General features: G+C 33.9%; 1 protein-coding gene across 3 annotated transcripts; it reads right to left on the bottom strand.

Annotated features, from left to right (window-relative positions):
- Positions 1-2,019: 2,019 nt before the first annotated feature.
- On the bottom strand, positions 2,020-14,408 carry znf143b (zinc finger protein 143b). 3 transcript variants are annotated; one of them, XM_054619616.1, is made up of 15 exons: positions 14,318-14,408; positions 11,685-11,797; positions 10,905-11,093; positions 10,670-10,750; positions 9,569-9,765; positions 8,900-8,968; positions 8,691-8,807; positions 8,425-8,500; positions 7,513-7,638; positions 6,728-6,907; positions 6,220-6,447; positions 5,881-6,035; positions 5,091-5,243; positions 3,988-4,116; positions 2,020-2,379 (listed from the first exon to the last, which is right to left on the bottom strand). In XM_054619616.1, exons 2-15 carry the CDS (start codon positions 11,788-11,790, stop codon positions 2,296-2,298), a joined length of 1,890 nt encoding a protein of 629 aa, XP_054475591.1. In that variant the 5' UTR covers positions 11,791-11,797; positions 14,318-14,408; the 3' UTR covers positions 2,020-2,295. The 3 variants fall into 3 exon arrangements, with proteins under 3 accessions (XP_054475591.1, XP_054475590.1, XP_054475592.1); XM_054619615.1 differs by having other exon boundaries at positions 11,685-11,800; positions 14,318-14,387; XM_054619617.1 differs by having other exon boundaries at positions 5,887-6,035; positions 11,685-11,800; positions 14,318-14,387.
- Between the last annotated feature and the right edge of the window lie 9,287 nt (positions 14,409-23,695).

The following is a 23,695-nucleotide window of genomic DNA, read 5'->3' as shown; positions in this document are numbered from 1 at the left end:
ATACGCTATTATTATTGTTATAAAAAAAAAAAAAAAAAAAAAAAAAAAAAACCAGGCTGGAGAAGCTCTTCCTATCACGCGCGTGGCAAAAAAAAAAAGGAGGGGGAACGGGGGAGGGGAGGGGCTTTCCCGCGACCGTTGGTCACATGCTCAGCGCCGGCAGCCAATCAGAGCGCCGCTTTTTTGAAAATAAAAAGGGGGCGTGTCAGAGAGAGAGAGGGGGTTTCTGGGAGGCGTGACGTCATCGCTGGTTCCATTTCTAGAGATCTGGCGGGAACGCCGAGTGCCGCTTTGAAAGCAATGCGGCCCATTATTAGAAGCGGTGAGATCAAAGGGTGGAGGTCCTCATTAGCATAAAGACTCTTTTATGGTGAAGTTTATGGTTCATACAAGACACACTGGGGTATAAAACTATTATTTCATTGCCAATAAAACAGTTTCAACAGTGTGGGAAAGCAGTAAAGTCCTTTATTTCTTTCTTTACTGTATTATTAATAATATATAATAAAATAAAAGACATTCAAATACAGTCACATTTTTGCTTGAAAATACAAAACTACATGAGAAAGCATTGAAATGAAATCAGAACATTTTTTTTTTTTTTTTAAAAAGCCCAGTTAAATTACCTCAAAATCATATAATATATAATATATATAATAATATACAATTTAATTCCACTGTATACTTCTATTACATTCCAGAGAGGAATATAGTACTTTTTAATACACTACATTTATATGAAAAAACATGATGCATTTATAAAGTATGATACTGCATACTTAATTAAACTATTCATCTGTGTTAATATAGTTAAAATGTGCTTATTGTACATTTTAAAACATATTGTAAGTCACTTTGGATAAAAGCATCTGCTAAATGACTGTAATGTAATGTAATGTAATGCTCCACCTCCACCAGTTGTATCATTAAAATGCTACTTACTGTTTAAAAAATATTCCTATAATATAATATAATAATATAAATATATGTCCATTAAGTACTTCAATATAAACAGGTACTACATTGTAAACATACTTGCAAGTATTATCAATTTACAAACATACTAAGTAAACATAATAATTCATTAATAATTCTTGTTTTAGAGTAAATAAATATGTTTTGTAGAAATACTTAAATGATCAATTCATTATGCAGAAAGGCCCTTTGAGACTGTTATTCACTGTATACAACTACAGTATCAGTCAACAGTTTGGACACACCTTCTCATTTAACTACTTTGAGGAATCTAAAATATAAAACATATTCTGGTTTGTTGAGCATTTGTTTGTTTACCACATAATTCCATATGTGTTCCTTCATAGTTTGGATGTCTTCAATATTAATCTACAATGTAGAAAAAAATAAAGAAAAACCATTGAATGAGAAGGAGTGCCCAAACTTTTGACTGGTACTGTATGTTTTATATACGATTTTTTTTATTGCTTACTTTATATTTTGTTGGTTGCTTTTACTGCATCTTATTTTATAAAATGATCATATCTTTTATGTAAAATCTGCAAAGAGTCTACTAACTAACACTATAAAATGACTGCAGTGGAGTAAAAAGTACATTATTTGCCTAAAATAACTAAGTACAAGGAAGAATAAGAATAACACTCAAGTAGAAGTACCTCTTATTTATACAGTATTTGAGTAAAATGTACTTAGTTAATTTCAATCACTGCTTAAGTCTGAAGTGGGCTTTAAAAGCTTAGAATTGTGGTTTGTACATTGTCTCTTATCAGGTGGTTTTGATAAGGCTGTCAGCTGATAACGTGTGAATCTCTGGGTCATCTACATCTGTAAGGTTATACTAAGGATGTGTTTTCACAATATTCAAATACTGTATATGCCTTTAAAGTTTGTTTGTCAGTAGTTATATTGCATAATTACTAGTATTTAAATTAAATAAAAATATATATCTTCTTTTTTGTCATTTTTATATGTATATAGATAAATAAAATAATGTTTTTCAGGGATTCAGGTGTTCAAAATCAAGTACAATCAACTAATCACACTTTTTTTTTATTAGAAATAGCATTAGCTGTACACTGCACTGTGCACCATAAACATAAGAAAGCATCTTTCCCCTCTCCCATACTTTTCTGGTTTTGGGGAAGAAAATAGCATAGCAGAACTCCAGTTATCAAAATCCTATGTACACATAAAAGCTAGGTTCTTTTTGTGAAAAACAAAACATGGAGGAAGACTTGTGATTTCTCTCGTTGATTTAGTCCAATTGAGATGTTGTTTTGTTTTTTGTAAATTCCTAAATCATGGTCCGTAATGAGTCCATCAATCATCCAGGCCCGGCGACTCTCCCTGCTGTATTCTTGATGCTATTCTGATGGCTTCCTCCAGCGAGGGCTGATCGCTGAGCTGCAGAGAGAAGGAAAACAATGCGGATTAAAAGAAACATTGATTGACATGCTGATAACCACTGTTAACCGATCACTACGACTGATTCACTCCCACACACCCCCCCTTTGAAGACAATGCCACCTCTGACTGTGACTGATTGGGTCAAAAGGCACATGGTGGTTAAAAGGTGGTAAAAGAGTGTTTGCTTTGTACTTAACTTTACAGAAAGAGCAGAAGAGGGTGAATGAAAACAATGTTTTTCAGTTTGAATGAAGGTAAGTCATGAGACCTGCATGCTTTGATGGTGATCGTAATCCCCTCTGGGGTTCTAGGCTTGAATATTTCATTTATTACCTAATTTGAATAATGCAATATGTAGTTAAAACACATTTATTTTTGAATGGACTAAAGATTATCGTCTTTCTATGATGTGGAGGGTTAACGTTTCTTATTTAATTATTACCTTGACCAATGGAAAACTCTGATTTTAGTAAATGAAAATTCACATTTCTGCTTACGTACTGAGAAATAACACCACAACAGTAAATTGTTATTACATATTTAGCTACAGATTAAGTGCTGCTGGCGATCATCATTAATTAGGATTACATGTAAACTCACACATCCAGCGGTTGTTTGGTTTTGGTTTAGTTTGATCCGTGATCAAATGCACCAGCAGGAAGGTGGAAACACACCTACACCCTCTCCAACTGAGCTGAACCCCGCCTTCCGATGACTTCATACTTAAGTGTTAAAGCAAATAGGTCAACAGGGCGGGATCCGAGGAGGGATTAACATAAGTACCGTCATGACTGAAACTCCTGTCAGTATCAGATAAATCTCCTGTCAGTATCATGTAAAACTTCTGTCTGTATCAGATACAACTTCTGTCTGTATCATAAAAAACTCCTGTTAGTATTAGATAAAAACTCCTGTCTGTATCAGATAAAACTCCTGTCAGTATTAGATAAAAACTCCTGTTAGTATTTTATAAAAACTCCTGTCAGAATCATTTAAAACTCCTGTCTGTATCAGATAAAACTCCTTTCAGTATTAGATAAAACTCCTGTCTGTAACAGATAAAACTCCTTTCAGTATTAGATAAAACTCCTGTCTGTAACAGATAAAACTCCTGTAGGTATCAGATAAAACTCCTGTCAGTGTTAGTATTTTATAAAAACTGTCAGAATCATTTGTCTGTCTGTAACAGATAAAACTCCTTTCAGTATTATATAAAACTCCTGTCTGTATCAGATAAAACTCCTTTCAGTATTATATAAAACTCCTGTCTGTATCAGATAAAACTCCTTTCAGTATTAGATAAAACTCCTGTCTGTATCAGATAAAACTCCTGTCAGTATTATATAAAACTCCTGTCTGTAACAGATAAAACTCCTGTCAGTATTATATAAAACTCCTGTCTGTAACAGATAAAACTCCTGTAGGTATTAGATAAAACTCCTGTCCTATATTGCTGAACTTTTATTCCCAAATGATCCATTTCCCAGATTTTCTGTATTTAAACAATATGGCAGATGTTTCCAATCTTCTTCTTCTTTTTTCTTCTTCTACAGATATAAACTCACCCCACAGGTGTATTCACACCTATAGTGTCGGACTACCAACCTGCACAGCAATGTGAGTGCCGTTGGAGGTGGCCAGTAATGTGACGGGATGAATGTCATCCTGCTCCTGGCTGTAGCCGGCCTCCTCCACGGTTTGGAACGCGGCCATGTCCGGCGTCATGATGGCCACCTTGAGGGGGAGACGAGAGACATTGATGTTCAGAAAATCAATCACAAATCACATCAGACACGTGAAACATTCTTTTGTGGTGTGTTTGTCTATTATTTTACTTAAAATATATTTTTCAGTTACTATTTCACAAAAGAAAAGGCGTCATTGACAAAAATAGAAATAAAAATAAATTAAAAAAAGAGGGAAACTACTCTCTCTTTCCAACCTTCATTCCATTCTTTATAGACCAGTTGAACACAACCCATGTTTTCTTTTGTATACAGTCCATTTTCCCAGCGTTGTTTATAGGTCACTGATTAAGTCAGTTTTTTCTTGGAGTACATTTCCCGCTACAATTTCCAGCCTCTGTCCTGGTCTTTAAAGGGTCAGATTTCATTACATTTGATGGCCTTTTTTACACAAATTATGAGGAATTTGAAGAGATGGATGTACTTCTTAAGAAGTATGTACACAATCTGAGGGTTTCTGGGAAATCTGTAGCATAAAATCTCCTCAAGAATCTGAATAAATTAGTCGAAGAATGTTTGTACTCGGAAATATGTGAGAGATCGGCATTCGTCTTCCCACACTGTCTCCAGCGTTGCTTTTTTATTAAACACGTTTGTAGAAATGTATTTGTAATACTTTATATATATCATTATAAAACATAATTGTAAGGTTATGTTTATGTTGTGTTGATATTCATATTACTGTGTAGTTTTTTTGTTTGATGCTTTCATTAAAGCCAAATTGAATTGAATTGTTATAAAAAAGTGGATTCTCTAACTCTTAGAGCTGCTTCCCACATATGTAATCACTTTTTCGACATTTAATGTTCACTTCTTGTTCCCATATGTGTGTAACGTTTTTTAATAAAAGTGTCTGTTATTATGAAGCTCAGCTCAGTTTATTAAGTACAAAAATACCCCAAAGCAAATCATTCCAACATAATATTTTTGTACCGTCTGCACAACACTCCGTCAATCGTTTACCTGTTCCTCTGAGCCGTCCGTCGTTACCATGGTAACCGAGTGAGTACCTTGCGTTGCCAGTTCGTGGGCCGGTATGGTTATGGTCGTGCCTTCTTGGGTTACCATGGTGATTGTGCCACCCATAGCTTGTAGGTCTGCCTCAGAGATACTGACCTGGTGTGTGTGTGTGACACAAAATACAGAGTGAGGAACGTTCAGTTTTACAGTAAAAATCACTCCGAAAGAACATGAACAACATGGTCACAAAGTTTCCTGTGTTTGATGATCTTATGTTTTTAATTAATTTTTTAACTTGAAAAGCACTTTTTTACTTTGTTAAGAAAGGTGTTACTATATTCAAATACTATTAGTATCGTCATTACTTCACTTAAACGCACAGTATGTATTTATCAAAACAATAACAAAAGACGGACTTTGATGATCATGGGAGTTGTTGTTGTTAAAACAACCAACAATGTTAATGAAAATCAATCTGACATTAAAAACATTTCTATTATTAAAGATATACTCACGTTATGTCATTTTATTCATGGTTGGAAAACACAACTCAACAAATTATTAAACATAGGTCAAGTCATTTTTAAGACATTTTAATGCATAAATGTTACATGTTATACCTTAAACTAAAATAAAGTAGTAGCTCTGGAAATCCTGTCATTGTATGCAGATGTAGAGTTGTTGTTATTAAGAACTTTTCCATAGACTTCAATAAAAGATATATTTTTCCTCTCATCACCATTTTGAGTCCTCGAACTCTGATTTCTCCATCGTTTGGGATGTCATTGCGTACCATTACCTGCTGTTGCGTCCCATCCTCCTGCGTTACCAAGGCAACGTGCTGCTGACAAATCATGTCTGAGTTCTCCACAGGAGCCTGCTCCGAGCCGGAGTCATCCGCCTCGACCACCGCCGTCGTGTAGCTGACGTTGGGGTCATCAATGGCGTCTGAATTAAGATCAGAAAGTATTTTTATTGTTTGTCACTATTTGAGATAGTTTTTTCCATGTTGTTCAGTATTTAATATCATACTTCATTTTCATTTTGTGTATATTTCCCGTATAATTTCACAAAATGAATTACTGCAGATGTATTTTCGAGCCAACGACTAATCGTTGCAGCTCTAACCGACCTGTTGGGGGTTCAAAGTAGGCCTCCTGCTCCTCCTCGATGGGCTCCGTGTCGTTGTGCGCTGTGCGTTTGTGCATGGCGAGGGTCGAGATCTGCTTGTAGGTTTTCCCGCAGTGGTTGCAGTTGTAAGGTTTGCAGGGTGTATGAACCACGTGGTGTTTGTAAAGGCTGGAGTATTCTGTGAAGCGCTTTTCACAGCCAGGTACCGTGCAGACGTAAGGTTTCTCTCCTGGAGAAGCAAAAAAGACGGTTTTAAGTAAATTTTTAATTAAAACTAAAACTTGTAACCAATTATTTCTTGTAAACAAATCGCACACAAGCAAAACCCACAATAATGTTGGAATCTTGATGTATAAGCCACATTTTTTTCTGTAAACTATTCACACAGTTGTACAAGAACTCATATTTATGTGCTTAACTTAATATTTGGGGTCAGCTGTGTCTGTGTAGGACACCAAACCACGATTGAGTTTGTAGGGACGGACTGTGATGTAAGAAAATGGACTCACCAGTGTGTATCCTCATATGGTTCTTGTAGTTGGTGGCACTGGCGAATGACCGTCCACAGCTGGGCTCGGAGCAGTAGTACGGCCGCTCGCCGGTGTGCGTTCTGATGTGAACTTTGCGGATGTTGGAGGTTGTAAACGACCGGCCGCAGCCATCAACCGGACACTTGAAAGGCTTCTCTCCTGCAGAGAAGTGTGTGAAGTCAGGGTTATAAAGGGTTAATTATCATTCCAGTTTAATGTCTTTATATTTCTTCAAAACACATTGCATGGGTCCGTGTAAAAAAGAAGGAAAATGACTCGACTTTGAGTTGATTTTCAAACAGTAGAGAAAAATGAAAGGGTTTGTTATTACACGTGCTCGTATTCTATAGGTCGCCCTATCCCAATGAGATTTAAAATTGTTTTTTTTCAAAAATATAACAGCAACAGCCCGGAGTCTTGAGCCTTGTGAAGACCCCGTGTCTGAAAAGAGCTCCAGGGGCTTTGTGGGGAAATTCAGCTCAACACAGCCAGAAAACAAAACCATGTTATTCGTCTATTCTGGCCGGAGGCTCTGCAACCGAATCTGTGTTGTTTTTACAAACCAGAGGAGCCTGACTGACCAAAATAACATAATTACATCTGTATCAAACAAATAACAGTTTTCATTTAAACTCCCAGTAGTAGCAAACAGAAGAATAACCCTGTGCCAGATCTATGGATCATTATATAAAAGACATATAAACACATCTTTTCAGGAATTTGGTGCAAACCCAGTTATGTTGTTCCTTTGTATTGTTTTTTACCTGTATGAGTCCTCGTGTGCTTTTGAAGGTCTCCGGATGTTTTGAAGGACTTGCAGCAGTTCAGCTCTTGACATCTATATGGCTTCTCTCCTGTGTGTGTGCGTGAGTGACTCTTCAGTCCATACCCTTAAAAACGAGAACAAAAACATTTATGAAAACATAATTCAATTTGATCTCAAAGTTGTTGACATCACTACAGTAATCACAGCATTTTTTATCAAGGTGTTCAATCAAAGCATTACAACAATCAATAAAGAATTCCTAAGTAAATTGCATAAAATCATCTGATGAAGGCTGGATCTTTTTCTACTTTAAATTATGCAATATGGCAAAAAATAAAAAAAATATGAGATGTTCCAAGAGTAAGTAAATTAATTTTAAAGAATAGCTAAGACGTTTTACTGCTTGCAAAAATAGTTATTTCACTCTCTTGGAAGAAGGCCAGTAAACCAAAGTTTATTAACTGTCCATAAAAAGATTACTTACATTATTAAATGTAAACCCAATTTTAAAGACTGTGATGAATGCGAGGTTTAAATATAAGTTGTCATTTGCAGTTGCCTAAACTATTTGAACTCCTTTTAATAATGAATTGTTCTGTTCCATGTGAGCTACATCTTTGAAATAGACACAATGGACAAAGACTGGAGGTATGGAATATAAAAAGATGGGATCCGTATTTTCTTCATTTATAACTTTTGTATTGAATTATTGTTATTGTTATAATTTTTTTAATGTCTTACATGTAAGGGGAAGCTTAATTTTAATGTTAGACAATAGTCTCTGGGCCTTTGATATTATTCTGGATGAGAACACATCTGCTTCATTGTTATTAGAAGTTATTAATAAAGATATTGCTTTAAAGTTAATGAGACAACTCAGAGAGAGAAAAAAATAAGTGTCCATTAATACCTGTTGCAAACTTCTTCCCACAGCCTGGATAGTCACAGACGTATGGTTTGTCTCCAGTGTGGGAGCGCTCGTGTACCTGCAGAGACACACAAAACAAAACTGTGTAGCAGCGAGGCTGAAAACGTTAACTTACAACATCACAGGAAGATGCTGTAAGGGAAATGTTGTCGTTAAACAATCCCACACTTGAGTAGGCACAAGCAACACAACAAGAAGAATATTTTTTTCCATGAACACACACACAAACACAAAACGCCCACACTCACCTTGAGATGGTGTGCGGTGGTGTAGAGCTTCCCACAGCCATCGTATTCACAGCGGAAAGACTTCTCTCCTACGTTTGAGCTCCTTCCTGACCGGTTGTCTTGACCCTGTAACACAATCTGAAAAAACACATGAATTAGATTCCACTGTTAAACTTGGAGGAAGGATAAAAAACAAGTAATGAATACTAAAAATACTCTAGAAGAAATACCCGCATGTGGACGCCATTGTCTGCTTCCACTCTGCCGAAGGATCCCAAGGGGTTTTCGATATTCTCCACCTGACAGGAAAGAGACAGGATACTTTTATTAGTACAAAATATAGTACTATTACAGTACATACTGTCAGAGTTATGAACATTCACAAACAAGGGGAAATGTAAGGTGTGTGATCCACATCTGCAAAAATGTTACACTAGATTAACCAAGACGATGAATCTCAACCAGGGTTCAACGTTAATGCTTTTTTTTTCACTTCTCTTGGTCAGAATCTATTTTCCCAAAGTCAATTTTTAATTGCCCCGATTCAAATTGTTTTATTTATTAGCCATTATCAAATAACAACAAAGATCAATGTTAATTGTCATGTTTACTCTTTATCTAAGTAAATTACTGAACTGGGCTAAACTGTCAACAGAGATGAGAAAGAAAGAAAGTTATGTAAGGGAAAATATATTTAGTATATTAAAGCCTGGATGCATTATAAAGTCACAGATACAGTAAACTTAAAAATTATAATTAAAAGGAAGTAAAAATAGCAATACAAATTGTTCCAATATTATTTACAGAGCAGTATCAATTTATCATTCCAAAACAAAAGGAAAAATAACAACATGTCACATTTGCAGGACCAGTACCACACCGGTACGATGATGTTTTACCTTGGTGGTGTACTGTTCCAACACGCTGATGGTCTCGGGGTCGATGGCCGTGGCATCGGCCTGCAGGTCTGCGATGGTGCCATCGGCCTGGATGGCCAGGATGGTGTTGGACTGGGGCATGTGCACGGTGTGCTGGATGTAGGCGGTGCTGCCGTCCTCCAGCTGCACCTCCTGTAGGCCGCTCTGCTCATATGCATCTGTACAGAAAAACAAGAAGAGTGATGTTCATGTAGAGAAACTGGGCTGAAAACTGAGATGGTTGTTTGCTCAGGGAGGATGGATGGTTTCCTACATGAACGTAGTCAAACTTACGGTTTCTTTTGAATCAATCTCTTAGCTATTAAGACATAAGTTTTGACAAAATACATTTCTGGGTCTATTTGTTAATTTCTGTGAACATTTTTTCACATCCTTAGACAAAAATAGAGCATATTTAAAAACACTGGGTTTGATTTAACATTGAGTTTTGGTGTCAGTCTATCAGAAATCCAAAGAAACAGATCTGAGCTGAATGCAGCCACAAGACACTCGTTTTTGCATTTCAAGTAAAGTGTATAACCTGTTCATTAAAATATCCATAATAACTCCTGATTATTCTGAGGTTACTAGTACACTGCTTCTCTAGAGGTTGTAAAGTTGTGTAAAAGCAGTGGCAGATTGAATCAAAGAAGGTAAACCAAAACATCAAATTACAACTTTATCTTTTTTTTTCTCTATTTCTCTTCTTCTTGTTGTACATTTCTTATGTCTCTAGTGTTGTGTTTAGTTTTCAAATGAGAAGTATAACAATACAAACCCTGAACTTAATAACAATGTTACAACTCTTCATCTTCTTAAGTTCATAATGTACTTTGTGTTGTGTTTTGTGTAAAACTAAGATAAATTAAATAAAATTAAAATAAAAAAACATTTCAACTCGCAGAATGAACTAAAAAGAATCAACTGATGAAGCAAAACAATGTTAGTATCTTTATAACTATTTCCTCCTTTACATTCCTATGTTATTAAATAAAATTACTGAAATGAGACACTTGAAGAGAGATATGGATCAAACTCAAAACTCTGAGAAATTCAAGCTCTACGGCGTGTTTTGTTTTTTACCTTTGGGTGTGTGGATGTAGGCTGTTGTTCCATCTTCCAGCTGAACTGCTTGTCCATCTTCGAGCTGTAAACTGTCCCCTCCTACAACAGAAAACAAACAGTCAACAGTGACCACGGCTTAGCTCGAGTTCCTGGATATCTTAGCAGTATTTACACAATAGTAAGGTCCCGTTAAGTCATCCGGTTGAAATACAAATCTGTATTTGTATTTGTATTGTAAATATTTGTATTTTACCTCCTTTAGGCATGGACACATGCTGAACGTAGGCAGCAGAGCCGTCCTCCAGCTGGATCACCTGGCCGTCCATGATCTGTCCGTCCGAGAAGGACGATTTGGAGTCGTGCTGGATGTACGCAGTGGATCCGTCCGCAAGAGTGACGGCCTGCAGGCTCACGGTGTCCATGCTCTCCATCTGATCGCCATCTGGGAAAATTAAGTGACAATGACCAAACTTAAAGCGAGAAGATCATGGTAGTCGCAAGATCGTCATGTAATGGTTGTCCACGGAACTGAGTTCATATCTTTAAAATACAAACTGCACGCTCATGTTGACATATTTGCTCATCTCATAGCTTTTACAAAAGGACAAGAGATCACAGAGATCTGTTACTGGTGTGTAGAACTCAGTCATTAGATACTTCTCCTAACTATTTATATATATTGTATGCATGATAATAAATAATCGCATTTATCAAAATCAGCGATAACTAAGTGCAAAAAAAATATACAGTAGCTCCATGATTTTTGTATGTATTTGGCATGCATCATATTGTTTAAAGTAGATGCTCATAATGTATATATCACTCTAGTTTTCTATAGAATGCATTTGTACTTTTTTATAGCGTGACACATACAACACATACAATTATTGACTCAGCAGCGGTAAAGCAAAAGCACTATCACATATGTTTAATAAGAAATTATAAAATAAAAAGAATATGGCAGGTTTTCCAACTGGATCTGTGTTCCCGTCGTATGTCGTAACATTGACAGATTGAAGTTTCGGGAGCTCACCTGTCACCGTCACAGCCTCCGTCAGACAGAGTGTGACTGGCTGCCCGTCTGCATCGTGAAACTCTGCCATTCCCTGGGAGTCCCGGTTTATCTGGGCCAAGAGCATGCTTCAGCTGCTGGAACGGAGACACACACACACACACACATTTGAAACAGAATACTGGTGTTGACATGTTAGCAAACACACCGAGAGACACACACAAGCACTGAATATAGAAATGTGACATACAGTAATGTGTTGTTGACACATTCATTTCGGAATATGAAAGAAATTAGAACAAAACTGACATAATGAAGGTCTTACAACTTGATTTTAACACAAGTGCATTAATCGAGAAGTGCCTTAAGTTTAGGGAATAAAGCATAACCCGCCAAGGCCCTTATCCTATCAGTGACTGTGGTTTTGTGCTGCATGTTTACATGTACACATATTCTCTTAAATTATAGCTGTAAACATCTTATAATTCTAAAACTTGGACCTGCTATCGTACCTCGTCCCCACACGCTTTCCCTGTCTGTTCTCATTTTACTTGGCTTTTTGTTTGTTCGCCCTCTGGTTTTACGTTTTTCTTCTGTAATGTCTTGTCGTTTTATGTTTAACTGCCTGTGCCAGTTGTCTACTTGACATTGTTTTGTATTAAAAGTCTGCATTATACATGTCCTTCTTTACATAATACATGCTTTAGTCCCCTGAGCTTTTTCATCCTCCATGTTTTGCTTTCACCTGTTCTTATTTAACATACTGTATGTACCCTGAGCCTTCCACTTAGCACTTATTGTATTCGTATTAGTCTGTTGCACTTATTGTATTCGTATTAGTTCGCTGCACTTATTGTATTCGTATTAGTCTGTTGTACTTATTATTTTCATATTAGTTTGTTTCTGCACTTATTGTATTCGTATTAGTTTGTTGCACTTATTATTTTCATATTAGTTTGTTTCTGCACTATACTTTTGCTCTGGTTTATGCTCTTAGATGCTTGTTTAAGAAAGGAGATGCACTTATGACTTCTGGTGACTAGTAGTTCTCTTAAATACCTATGTTGAATACACTTATTGGATAAAAGCATCTGCTAAATGACTGTAATGTAATGTATGTGTTGATTAATGTGCATTTTGTTTGTTCATCGTATTAGTTTGTTGCACTTATTATTTTCATATTAGTTTGTTGTACTTATTATTTTCATATTAGTTTGTTTCTGCACTATACTTTTGCTCTGGTTTAGTAGTTCTCTTAAACACCTATGTTGAATACACTTATTGGATAAAAGCATCTGCTAAATGACTGTAATGTAATGTATGTGTTGATTAATGTGCATTTTGCCTGACAACAAATAGTATAAAACACACTAAACTCACAGTTTCTATAAGTGCACATGTAAAATAAATTTTAAAAAAAGGCAATATAGCATAAAATATGTGTTTTTTATGAAGAATAGCTCTGGAACAGCATGCATAATAAACTATATTAAGGCTCCAAGCTCTTGTTTACATTCACCACCTGCACCAGCTCTAACAGCAGGCATGGTTAGCCTCCATGCTAACAGCAAAGCTAACTCCTCCAACCCTGCCACTTCTTGCAGACTGTCTCCTTGTACTTATTATTTTCATATTAGTTTGTTTCTGCACTATACTTTTGCTCTGGTTTATGCTCTTAGACCTAGTCACTTCTGGTGACTAGTAGTTCTCTTAAATACCTATGTTGAATACACTTATTGGATAAAAGCGTCTGCTAAATGACTGTAATGTAATGTATGTGTTGATTAATGTGCATTTTGTTTGTTCATCGTATTAGTTTGTTGTACTTATTATTTTCATATTAGTTTGTTTCTGCACTTATTGTATTCGTATTAGTTTGTTGTACTTATTATTTTCATATTAGTTTGTTTCTGCACTATACTTTTGCTCTGGTTTATTAGAATTAGTTTGAGATGCACTATACTTTTGCTCTGGTTTAGTAGTTCTCTTAAATACCTATGTTGAATACACTTATTGGATAAAAGCATCTGCTAAATGACTGTAATGTAATGTATGTGTTGATTAATGTGCATTTTGCCTGACAACAAATACTATAAAACACACTAAACTCACAGTTTCTATAAGTGCAAAAAAAAAAAAAAAAAGGCAATATAGCATAAAATATGTGTTTTTTATGAAGAATAGCTCTGGAACAGCATGCATAATAAACTAAATTAAGGCTCCAAGCTCTTGTTTACATTCACCAGCTCTAACAGCAGGCATGGTTAGCCTCCATGCTAACAGCAAAGCCACTTCTTTGCAGACTTGTCTCCTGCAGGTAAACCTCACAAATAAGAACAGGTGACATTTCAGTGAACATCTGCACGCTGCTGAACCCCCTCACACATCTGGAGGAGAAGCTCGTGAGCTGTCCTCGTGCAGCACACACACACACACACACACACATGCATCTCGAGCTACTCTAACTAGGAAACAACCTGGAGCTCATTAAGGATAACTTAAGCATTTCTGTGGATGTCATTTTGTCTTTTCTGCAGTGGATTGTCCTCCCTGTCCTCCTTTAGAGTCCCAGTCTCAGCCAGTCCCTCCCTCTCTGCCTCAGACATGGCTGTGGGAATAATGCATACTGGGTAAAAACCAATTTATATACGAACCTCAGAAAAATTTCCAACAATTCCTCCTGTTCGACCACCATGCACCAGTGCAGGAAACGCTGAGCGCCCGGGAACATGTATGACGCTACGCTCCTCCGCTCTGCTGAACCCGCCCACTCTGGAATCCGGCGCTGTGATTGGTTGGTGCGATCCAAGCGAAGGTTGTGATTGGTTCATCCGACGCCGCGGTTTTGTTATTCATGTTCCTGGGCCCCTTTCAGACGCCATTCCGCGTCGGTTTTCCGTATTGTTTCTGGGTTTTTCTGCAGAAAATGCGCAGCGTTGTGGTTAGAAAATGTATATTTGAGGTTTAATTAAAGATTATATTCAACTGAGACTGTGGATTGGATGTAAAGGGCTGATCAGGAGGGGTTTAGCTGTGTTCCTCTGGGGGGTAAACACAGAAGTGTGGGGAGGTTTTTCGGCATCCATGTTGAAAACAAGGTCGTGTGGGTAAAAAGAAAAGGGGAATGTGGGCAATGCAGTGAAGAAGAGAGGCTGAGAGGAAAACTATGAATAAATATAAATATAATGCAAATATACACTATATAAATATATATAATATTCTATATAAATATTATACACTATATAAATATATATAATAAACTATATAAATATATATACTATATATATAATACACTATATATAATATATAAAAATAAAGAAAAGGGGAATGTGGGCAGAAGAAGAGAGGCTGAGAGGAAAACTGTGAATAAATATATATAAATATAATGCACTATATAAAATATATATAATATATAATACACAATATACACTATATAAATATATAATATACTATATAAATATATATAAATATAATGCACAATATACACTATATAAATATATATAATATACTATATAAATATATATAAATATAATACACAATATACACTATATAAATATATATAATATACTATATAAATATATATAAATATAATACACAATATACACTATATAAATATATATAATATATATATAATATATATATAAATATAATGCACAATATACACTATATAAATATATATAATATACTATATAAATATATATAATATATATATATAAATATATATAAATATATACATAATATACACTATAATATATATATAATATACTATATAAATATATATACAATATACACTATATAAATATAATACAATATACATATATAAATATATATATAAATAATATACTATATAACTATATATATATACTATATAAATAATATATAATATAATACACTATATAAATATATATAATATACTATATAAATATATATATATATATAATCCACAATATACACTATATAAATATATATATTATACTATATAAATATATATAAATATAATACACAATATACACTATATAAATATATATATTAAATATATATAATATACTATATAAATATATATATATATAATATATAAAAATAAAGAAAAGGGGAATGTGGGCAATGCAGTGAAGAAGAGAGGCTGAGAGGAAAACTATGAATAAATATATATAAATATAATACACAATATACACTATATAAATATATATAATATACTATATAAATATATATATATAATACACTATATATATATATATATATAATACACTATATAAATATATATATAATACACTATATAAATATATATATATATAATACACAATATACACTATATAAATATATATACATTATATATATAATACACTATATAAATATATATAATACACAATATACACTATATAAATATATATATATTACACAATATACACTATATAAATATATATATATATATATATAATACACAATATACACTATATAAATATATACATATATATATAATACACAATATACACTATATAAATATATATATATGCTATATAAATATATATATATATATATATATACACAATATACACTATATAAATATATATATATATATATATATAATACACAATATACACTATATAAATATATATATAATACACTATATAAATATATATATTATATATATAATACACTATATACACTATATAAATATATATATATTATATATATGATACACAATATACTTATAAATATATATATATACATTATATATATAATACACAATATACACTATATATATATATATATATATATTATATATATAATACACAATATACACTATATAAATATATATATATAATACACTATATAAATATATATATATAAATATATATATATATATAATACACAATATACACTATATAAATATATATATATATATATATATAATACACAATATACACTATATATATATATATTATATACATATACTGGTACTGTATATATATATATTTATATATATATACAGTACCAGTCAAAAGTTTGGACACACCTTCTCATTCAATGGTTGTTCTTTATTTTTTATTTTTTTCTACATTGTAGATTAATATTGAAGACATCCAAACTATGAAGGAACACATCTGGAATTATGTGGTAAACAAACAAATGCTCAACAAACCAGAATATGTTTTATATTTTAGATTATTCAAAGTAGTTGAATGAGAAGGTGTGTCCAAACTTTTGACTGGTACTGTATATATATATACTTTAGTAAAGTATAACAACTTTCTTTTATAAGATAAGAGAGTTGTGCAACCTTTTATTCAAGTAAATATATACATTTATTTATATTTTGTGTCTAATGCTCAAGTACAAATACTAAATTTTATACTTTAGGAGAGTATTTGAATAAATAAACTAATTTAATGAAATAATGTTAATTAGGAATTCAATTTTTACAGTGTATCACATCAGAAACACAAGACAGTTTATCTCTTTTCACAACATTGTTTTTTATACCGGAGTCACGATTCAATAAAGTGACGTGTTTGTTCCACGTTAAAGCTGCCACAAGACACAGAAACAGACCGGAAATGACCTTAAAAGTAAAAGCTCTATGTTGGTCTTCCATCAAAGAAAACACTGCAGTCAGTCGATTATATAAATATGTGTTTTTTTAGTAAACCTAGGCCTAGTGTTCAATATTCTCATAATGTAATCTATTTGCAGCTTAATAATTATTGTTTTAGAGTTTTTATTTTTGTCTCTCTGCTAGTATAAGTACTTTGGCTCTTTTATATTTTCATTTTTTATTTTCATAAAGCACTTTGAAAAACATACTGTAAATAAACTTCACTTGGAAAACATAATTGTCTGTTGTTTTGGGGGGGCTTTAATTAAGTTAGTCTGGCAATTAACTACTGCCTATGAACCAGAGGATCTATTGTGTTAATTATTAAGATTTGAAATAGACTTGCAGATATGAAACTTTATGTCTTTTTTGCTTATTCTGTGAAAGGTTTAATTTGACAGAAAGAAAAAATACAATTTTGGAGAAAATGTCTGTACAGGCTATATATAGTTACTGAAACAGAAATATTCAGATCTAGCTCTTTATTGCACATTAAAATGTCAGATAATTTCAATTTCCCAAGTTATATACTTCTAATTGCACTAATTGCACAACAGTACAGTTTGAGCACAACATGCATAAGAGCCAACATGCAACGCCCAACTGTATGTTAATAATAATAAATTAAATAATATGTAAATAATAATTTAAAAAATAAAAATAAAAATATAAAAATAGTAATAATGACAATAATTAAACATGTTATTTGTATAAAGCTTTTAAAGGTACGCAAAGGCACTTTACATGGTAAAAACAGAAGCAGTAAAAACAATAACTATAAAAAACAAATAAATGCATTTTGTTAGAATTTGTGCACAAAGCAGATTTGGCCACAGAATAACAATTACACCTTGAAAGCTGTTTTATGGAACAATATACTTTTAATTGCACTTGTTAATGATATTGCATTTATATTACAATCATACTAAACAAATCCTGAGGTTTCTGTGTGCAAGATATTAAATATTTTGAAGGGTCAGACCAGAAGTATTGCTTTGATCCGGTCTGACTTGACTACCTGCACTGGTTATGATGGGAATGTCTCTATAACTCATCACTGGGGGATCCCTCATAATAAACTCACATCTGACACAAACACCCACACACACCGACTCGGTCTGACTCTGATACCCGCAGTCATGCTCACCGGGATGCGGCCTGAGAGCCTGGTGGACTCGGGGGTCCTGGATGCTGCGGCTCTGAGGCAGCAGAGGAGACTGAAGCAGGCGATCCAGTTCCTCCATCAGGACTCAGCTGACCTGCTTCCTCTGGACGGGCTGAAGAAGCTCGGGACATCCAAACAGGGGGTGAGCCATGTTATTAAGAGCCATTTTATATATAATATGTTATATATATTATTATATATTCACCTTATATACTATATCATAGGCTACTGTTTATATTATAGTGTCATATCAATACAGAAAGACACTAAGTTAGATTACATAATCTTGTATTTTTTTAAATATAAATTTTATTGTTTTATATTTCTTATTATTTATTTTCCTACTTTCTCTATTTATCTGTATTTATTTATGTCAATCTAATTTTATCGTATAGACACATATTGATTTTAATTTATACCCTATTTAGTTATAGGATCATGTATTGACAGAAATGATAAAGATATAAGGAGTGTTAAATAAATATAAGCTATCAAAAATAAACTCCAAAACTAATAAAATTTACTTCGAGACTTTAAAGTTTGGAAATGCATCTTGTATTTTTTATATCTTAATATTTATTTCTTACTTTCTCTATTTATCTGTATTTATTAATGTCAATCTTATTTTATCATATTGACACATTTTGAGGCTTAGGCCTTGACTAAATCACAGGCACAATATTGCATATTATGAAAACAGGGTAGTCGCTGTTATATTTGATTAATTTCATTATTTTAATTTATATCCTATTTCGTTTTGGTATCATGTACAGCCAAATATAATAAAATATAAGGAGTGTTAAATAAATATAGGCTATCAAGAATAACTTCCACACTAAGACATTTACTCTAAGACTTTAAAGTTATGTTTAAAATGCAACTTGTATTTTTTATATCTTACTATTTATTTCTTACTTTCTCTATTTATCTGTATTTGAATATGTCCATCTAATTATATCGTATAGACACATATTGGCCAAATCACATTAATATTTACTTGTGTTTAAGCTCCAGCTCCACAGTGATGAGATGAGAACTTGGCCACATTCTCTAACTGTATTTGTTTTTTTGTTTATTTTTTTATTGTAGCAGCCGCATCATATTATCCAGAAGCGCCTGCTGGAGGCCAAGTTGTCTCGGGGAAGAATGAACATGTGTGCAGTGACACCAAACAACGGAGAGGTCCTTCTCACCTGCCCTCATTTCAACTCGCATGAAGACGAGGAAGAAGAGGAGGAGGAAGATTTCATCTATGTGCCCTGCAAGGTGAGTGAGTGAATGTGTATTATAATTACTGCATCAGAGTTATAATCAGAAATACAGGTTACATATGATGTTTTTCTTCTTCTCTGTTTTTATTTTTGTGTTTATTGTTCACAGTGTTTGGGACAGGAAGTGAATGTGCTGATTGACACCGGCTCTAAACTGAACCTCATGTCCTCTCTGACTGTGGAGAGATCAGGGTGAGATGCTCATTATCTGTCCATTTGATGAAACATTAATGTCACTTTTTAAGTATTTAGAGGGTCATTTTGTTGTTGTTGTTGTTGTTTCTCTTAAAGTTTGAAAGATCTGGTTGAGGAGAACAAGATGGAGACGGATGGTTTTCCATTTCAGAGGAAGCTTTGTGTCGACGGACTCATCAGAGAGCTCAGCCTGACCATCGGGCAACTCAGAATAATGTGCTCCTTTGCCATCATAGGTAAGAATGAAGATCACAATTATAGATTTTATTCTAGCTTGTAATTTTAAGACACTTTTCTAATATTATTGTCCGCCATTAACATGTATTTTGTTTGCAGAGAGTAACAGACCACTGATGTCTCTGGGAAACAAGACATTAAAGTCACTCAAGGTAAATCATCTGCTTCCTTTTACTCAATCAATCATCCAATCACAGGACAAACAATTAAAGATCAGCAGTAACACAGTGACGTAAATGTTTAACATACACGCCCAAGATGTCTTTGACTTACTAATATACAAAATAACATTGTTAATATTACCACTAGTGGGGCAAAATAAGCACAAATGGTGTCTCTACCTGCATGTAAATGTCTGATGATTGGGCATTGTTGTTGTTTTTTTGCAGTGTGTAATTGACACTGAGAAGCAGATGTTGGTGTTTGGGACGACAGAAAGGGAGCAACTTCAGTTTGCCAAAAAGCCGTTCAATGAAAGGTAAGATGTCAGTGCCGTTAACAGAGTCTGTGCTGAGAGTGTACGTCCTCTTTCTGGTTTAATTATACTTCATATACACAGAAACCTCAGTTCCACACAATCAGGATTTGTTTAGTATGATTGTAATATAAATACAATATCATTAACAAGTGCAATTAAAAGTATATTGTTCCATAAAACAGCTTTCAAGGTGTAATTGTTATTCTGTGGCCAAATCTGCTTTGTGCACAAATTCTAACAAAATGCATTTATTTGTTTTTTATAGTTATTGTTTTTACTGCTTCTGTTTTTACCATGTAAAGTGCCTTTGAGTACCTTTAAAAGCTTTATACAAATAACATGTTTAATTATTGTCATTATTACTATTATATTTCTATTTTTTTTTTTTTTTTTATTTTTTAATTATTATTTACATATTATTTAATTTATTATTATTAACATACAGTTGGGTGTTGCATGTTGGCTCTTATGCATGTTGTGCTCAAACTGTACTGTTAATCTAAAACGTTAATTTATCTGAGATTTGTTTATATTTGGGAATTTTTAAACAAACATATTTTAATCATTATCTGTGACATTCATTGGACGTTCAATGGGAGTTGAATAAAAAACAAATATTTTACAAATGATTCTGACTAGGTTCTGCTTCTTCTTCTCTTTTTTTCCCCCTGCAGTTCTTCTGACTTCAGAGACCTGGGATAAACAACAACAACAACAACAACAACAACAACAACAACAACAACAACAACGTCTCACCGTGACCAACAGCAATACAAGTATTTACTCACAACTAGAAGCCTTGTTGGGGAACCTCAGATTTCTCACGTCTCGAATTCTCACTTTCTCTCTGCCTGTTTGTTTGCTGCATTCACAAGTCAGATAATCCACTTGTTTTAACATAAAAGCAACAATTTACTTAGCAGATGCCTCCACAAACAGTCACTCGTGTAGCAACAAATCGCATCCTTGTAGCGGAAATTATCATGTTTTTATCTGTCGCCACAGTAGGAGGTTTTGTGCAGCTAGGAAACAAATGAATAAAATAACTTGTAATGCTTTAGACTTAAAGATTCTGATAGAATTGTGATTTATATTATATTGTATCTTACAAATAAGTATTGTTCCGCCAAACATACAGTAATATTCTACATTTAAAGCTTAAAATCAATCTTGGAGAACAAACGTTGGAGGATTTATATTTCCTGTGAAGTGTAGCTGATGAATTTAGCACAATCTATTCTATACAACTGTTTATCTACTGTATTTTATAATGTTGTAAATGTATTTTCTAGTCCAAACATGTTTCTGCATTTAGGTGACTGCCTTTTAATGTTTACAATAATGATAGTGACACTTGTGATATGTTTTATCACTGTAGCAAAGTGCAGCACTGAATATCAAATAAATAAATCACAAATGATGTTTAAGCTTTTTCTGCATTTCTCGTTATTTTTTAACAGGAAGTTCAGCTCTTGTGGAAAATGTTTTACATAACCTGGCCTATTTCATCTGAGAGCCATTTATGAAACTGGGCCAAATGTAGTGTGACATAATTAGTGCTGCTAATAAAATGTATAACAGAAGAAACGTCCTGCTAACGAGGAGGATGGGGAGCAGCTTCGGTCACTCAGCTGACCTTTGCTGTCACCAGAGCAACCGTAACATGACAGCAGTGTTTGGTATGGTGGTAATTGGCAGGTGGACAGCCCCTCCAGCGGCCGTGAAGAAGGCCGACTCCTGAGTCTTGAGCACATCTCCGTGGAAACCAACATCAACAGTGAGGGGAGGTTGTCGTCTGCAGCTGACTGTGAACAACATAAAGTCTGGAGGTATTGTACAAACTCAGTTTATCTGTGTTTTAACGTTCAGAGCAAATAAAAAAGTATGTTTTTTTAGCTTCTTACTTTACGGAAAACATGATACTTGTGTTTCCTGTTATCATAAGACAAAAGAGGATGAGTTCTAAATACTAGAGGAAGTACTCATAACTTTTACTTAAATAGAAGTAACAATACTTTTCTGCAAATGTATGTAAAAGTCCTTAAGTACAAAAAAAAGTATCAGCAATATGTACCTTAAGTACTCAAGTAAAAGTAACCCTGAATGGTCCCTTTCAGATAGCCTAATTATATTATTATTATTATGATTATCATTATTATTGGAACATTATTGCAGATTTTTTAACATGTAAGCAGTATTTTAATATTACAGCTGGTTGAGGTGGAGCACATTTAATTACTTTATACACTTTTGGATAGTTTAATCTATAGTGCAGTTTCATATTTCATAAATCAGGTTTATGTTTTGTTTTCTAAAATTTGAATATGTAAAGTTATAAATAACTCCAGCTGTCATATAAGAGTAGTGGAGCTCAATATTTCCCTCTGAAATGTAGTGGAGAAAAAGTATACAGTGGCATCAAATTGAAATACTCAAGTAAAGTACAAGTACCTCAAATGTGTACTGAAGTACAGTAGTTGAGTAAATGTGCTTAAGTACTTGCCACCATTTTGTGTAAAATAAAAATTAAATGAAGTCACAAGTAAAAAATAAAAATGAAACACCAATTTTGTGCTAGTTTGTCATTTGGAAGCGCCTTCATCATGTCAATTGTTAATTGTAAAAATAAACGTTATTCATAATATAATTATTCAAAACAACAACAACCTTGACAATAAATTAAAACAGTGTCCTGATATTATCCCAGTTCAGGGATGACGTCCTCTGAGGCTGCGCTGGCTCCTCTGTTTCTGGGCGAACAGAGATGCAACGTCACCTTTGTCGTGGACAGCTCAGAGAGCACGAGGGCTGCTCTGGGGTCAGTGAAACGCCTGCTGATCCGGACCCTGCTGATGAAGGCCTCACTCAGGGACTCTCTCTTCAACATCGTGACGTTCTCAGGCCAGGTGAGGCCGGACCGAGAGCCTTGTTACAACACAAGCATCACTAATACTAAGCTCTCTGGAGATTTTCTTTTTTGTATCTACTTACAGTTGACCTGCTGGTCCTCCCACATGCTGCCCTGTGCTCCTGACACGGTGTACATGGCCTTGTCCTGGATCCACTCCATCAGCTGTGGCCCCGGCAGGG

The sequence above is a fragment of the Anoplopoma fimbria genome, chromosome 19 (genome assembly GCF_027596085.1).
Source record: "Anoplopoma fimbria isolate UVic2021 breed Golden Eagle Sablefish chromosome 19, Afim_UVic_2022, whole genome shotgun sequence".
Taxonomy (NCBI): domain Eukaryota; kingdom Metazoa; phylum Chordata; class Actinopteri; order Perciformes; family Anoplopomatidae; genus Anoplopoma; species Anoplopoma fimbria.
Note: the sequence above shows the minus strand (reverse complement) of the source record. Positions and strands in the feature narration are given on the sequence as shown.

Excerpts from the sequence above, each read along its gene's own strand:
- znf143b (XM_054619616.1), bottom strand. The coding sequence starts at position 11,790 with ATGCTCTTGGCCCAGATAAACCGGGACTCCCAGGGAATGGCAGAGTTT. Across the intron at positions 7,639-8,424 it reads TGGGAAGAAGTTTGCAACAG|GGTATGGACTGAAGAGTCAC; the intron begins GTATTAATGGAC and ends CTCGTTTTTAAG. Across the intron at positions 2,380-3,987 it reads GCACTCACATTGCTGTGCAG|CTCAGCGATCAGCCCTCGCT; the intron begins GTTGGTAGTCCG and ends TTCTCTCTGCAG.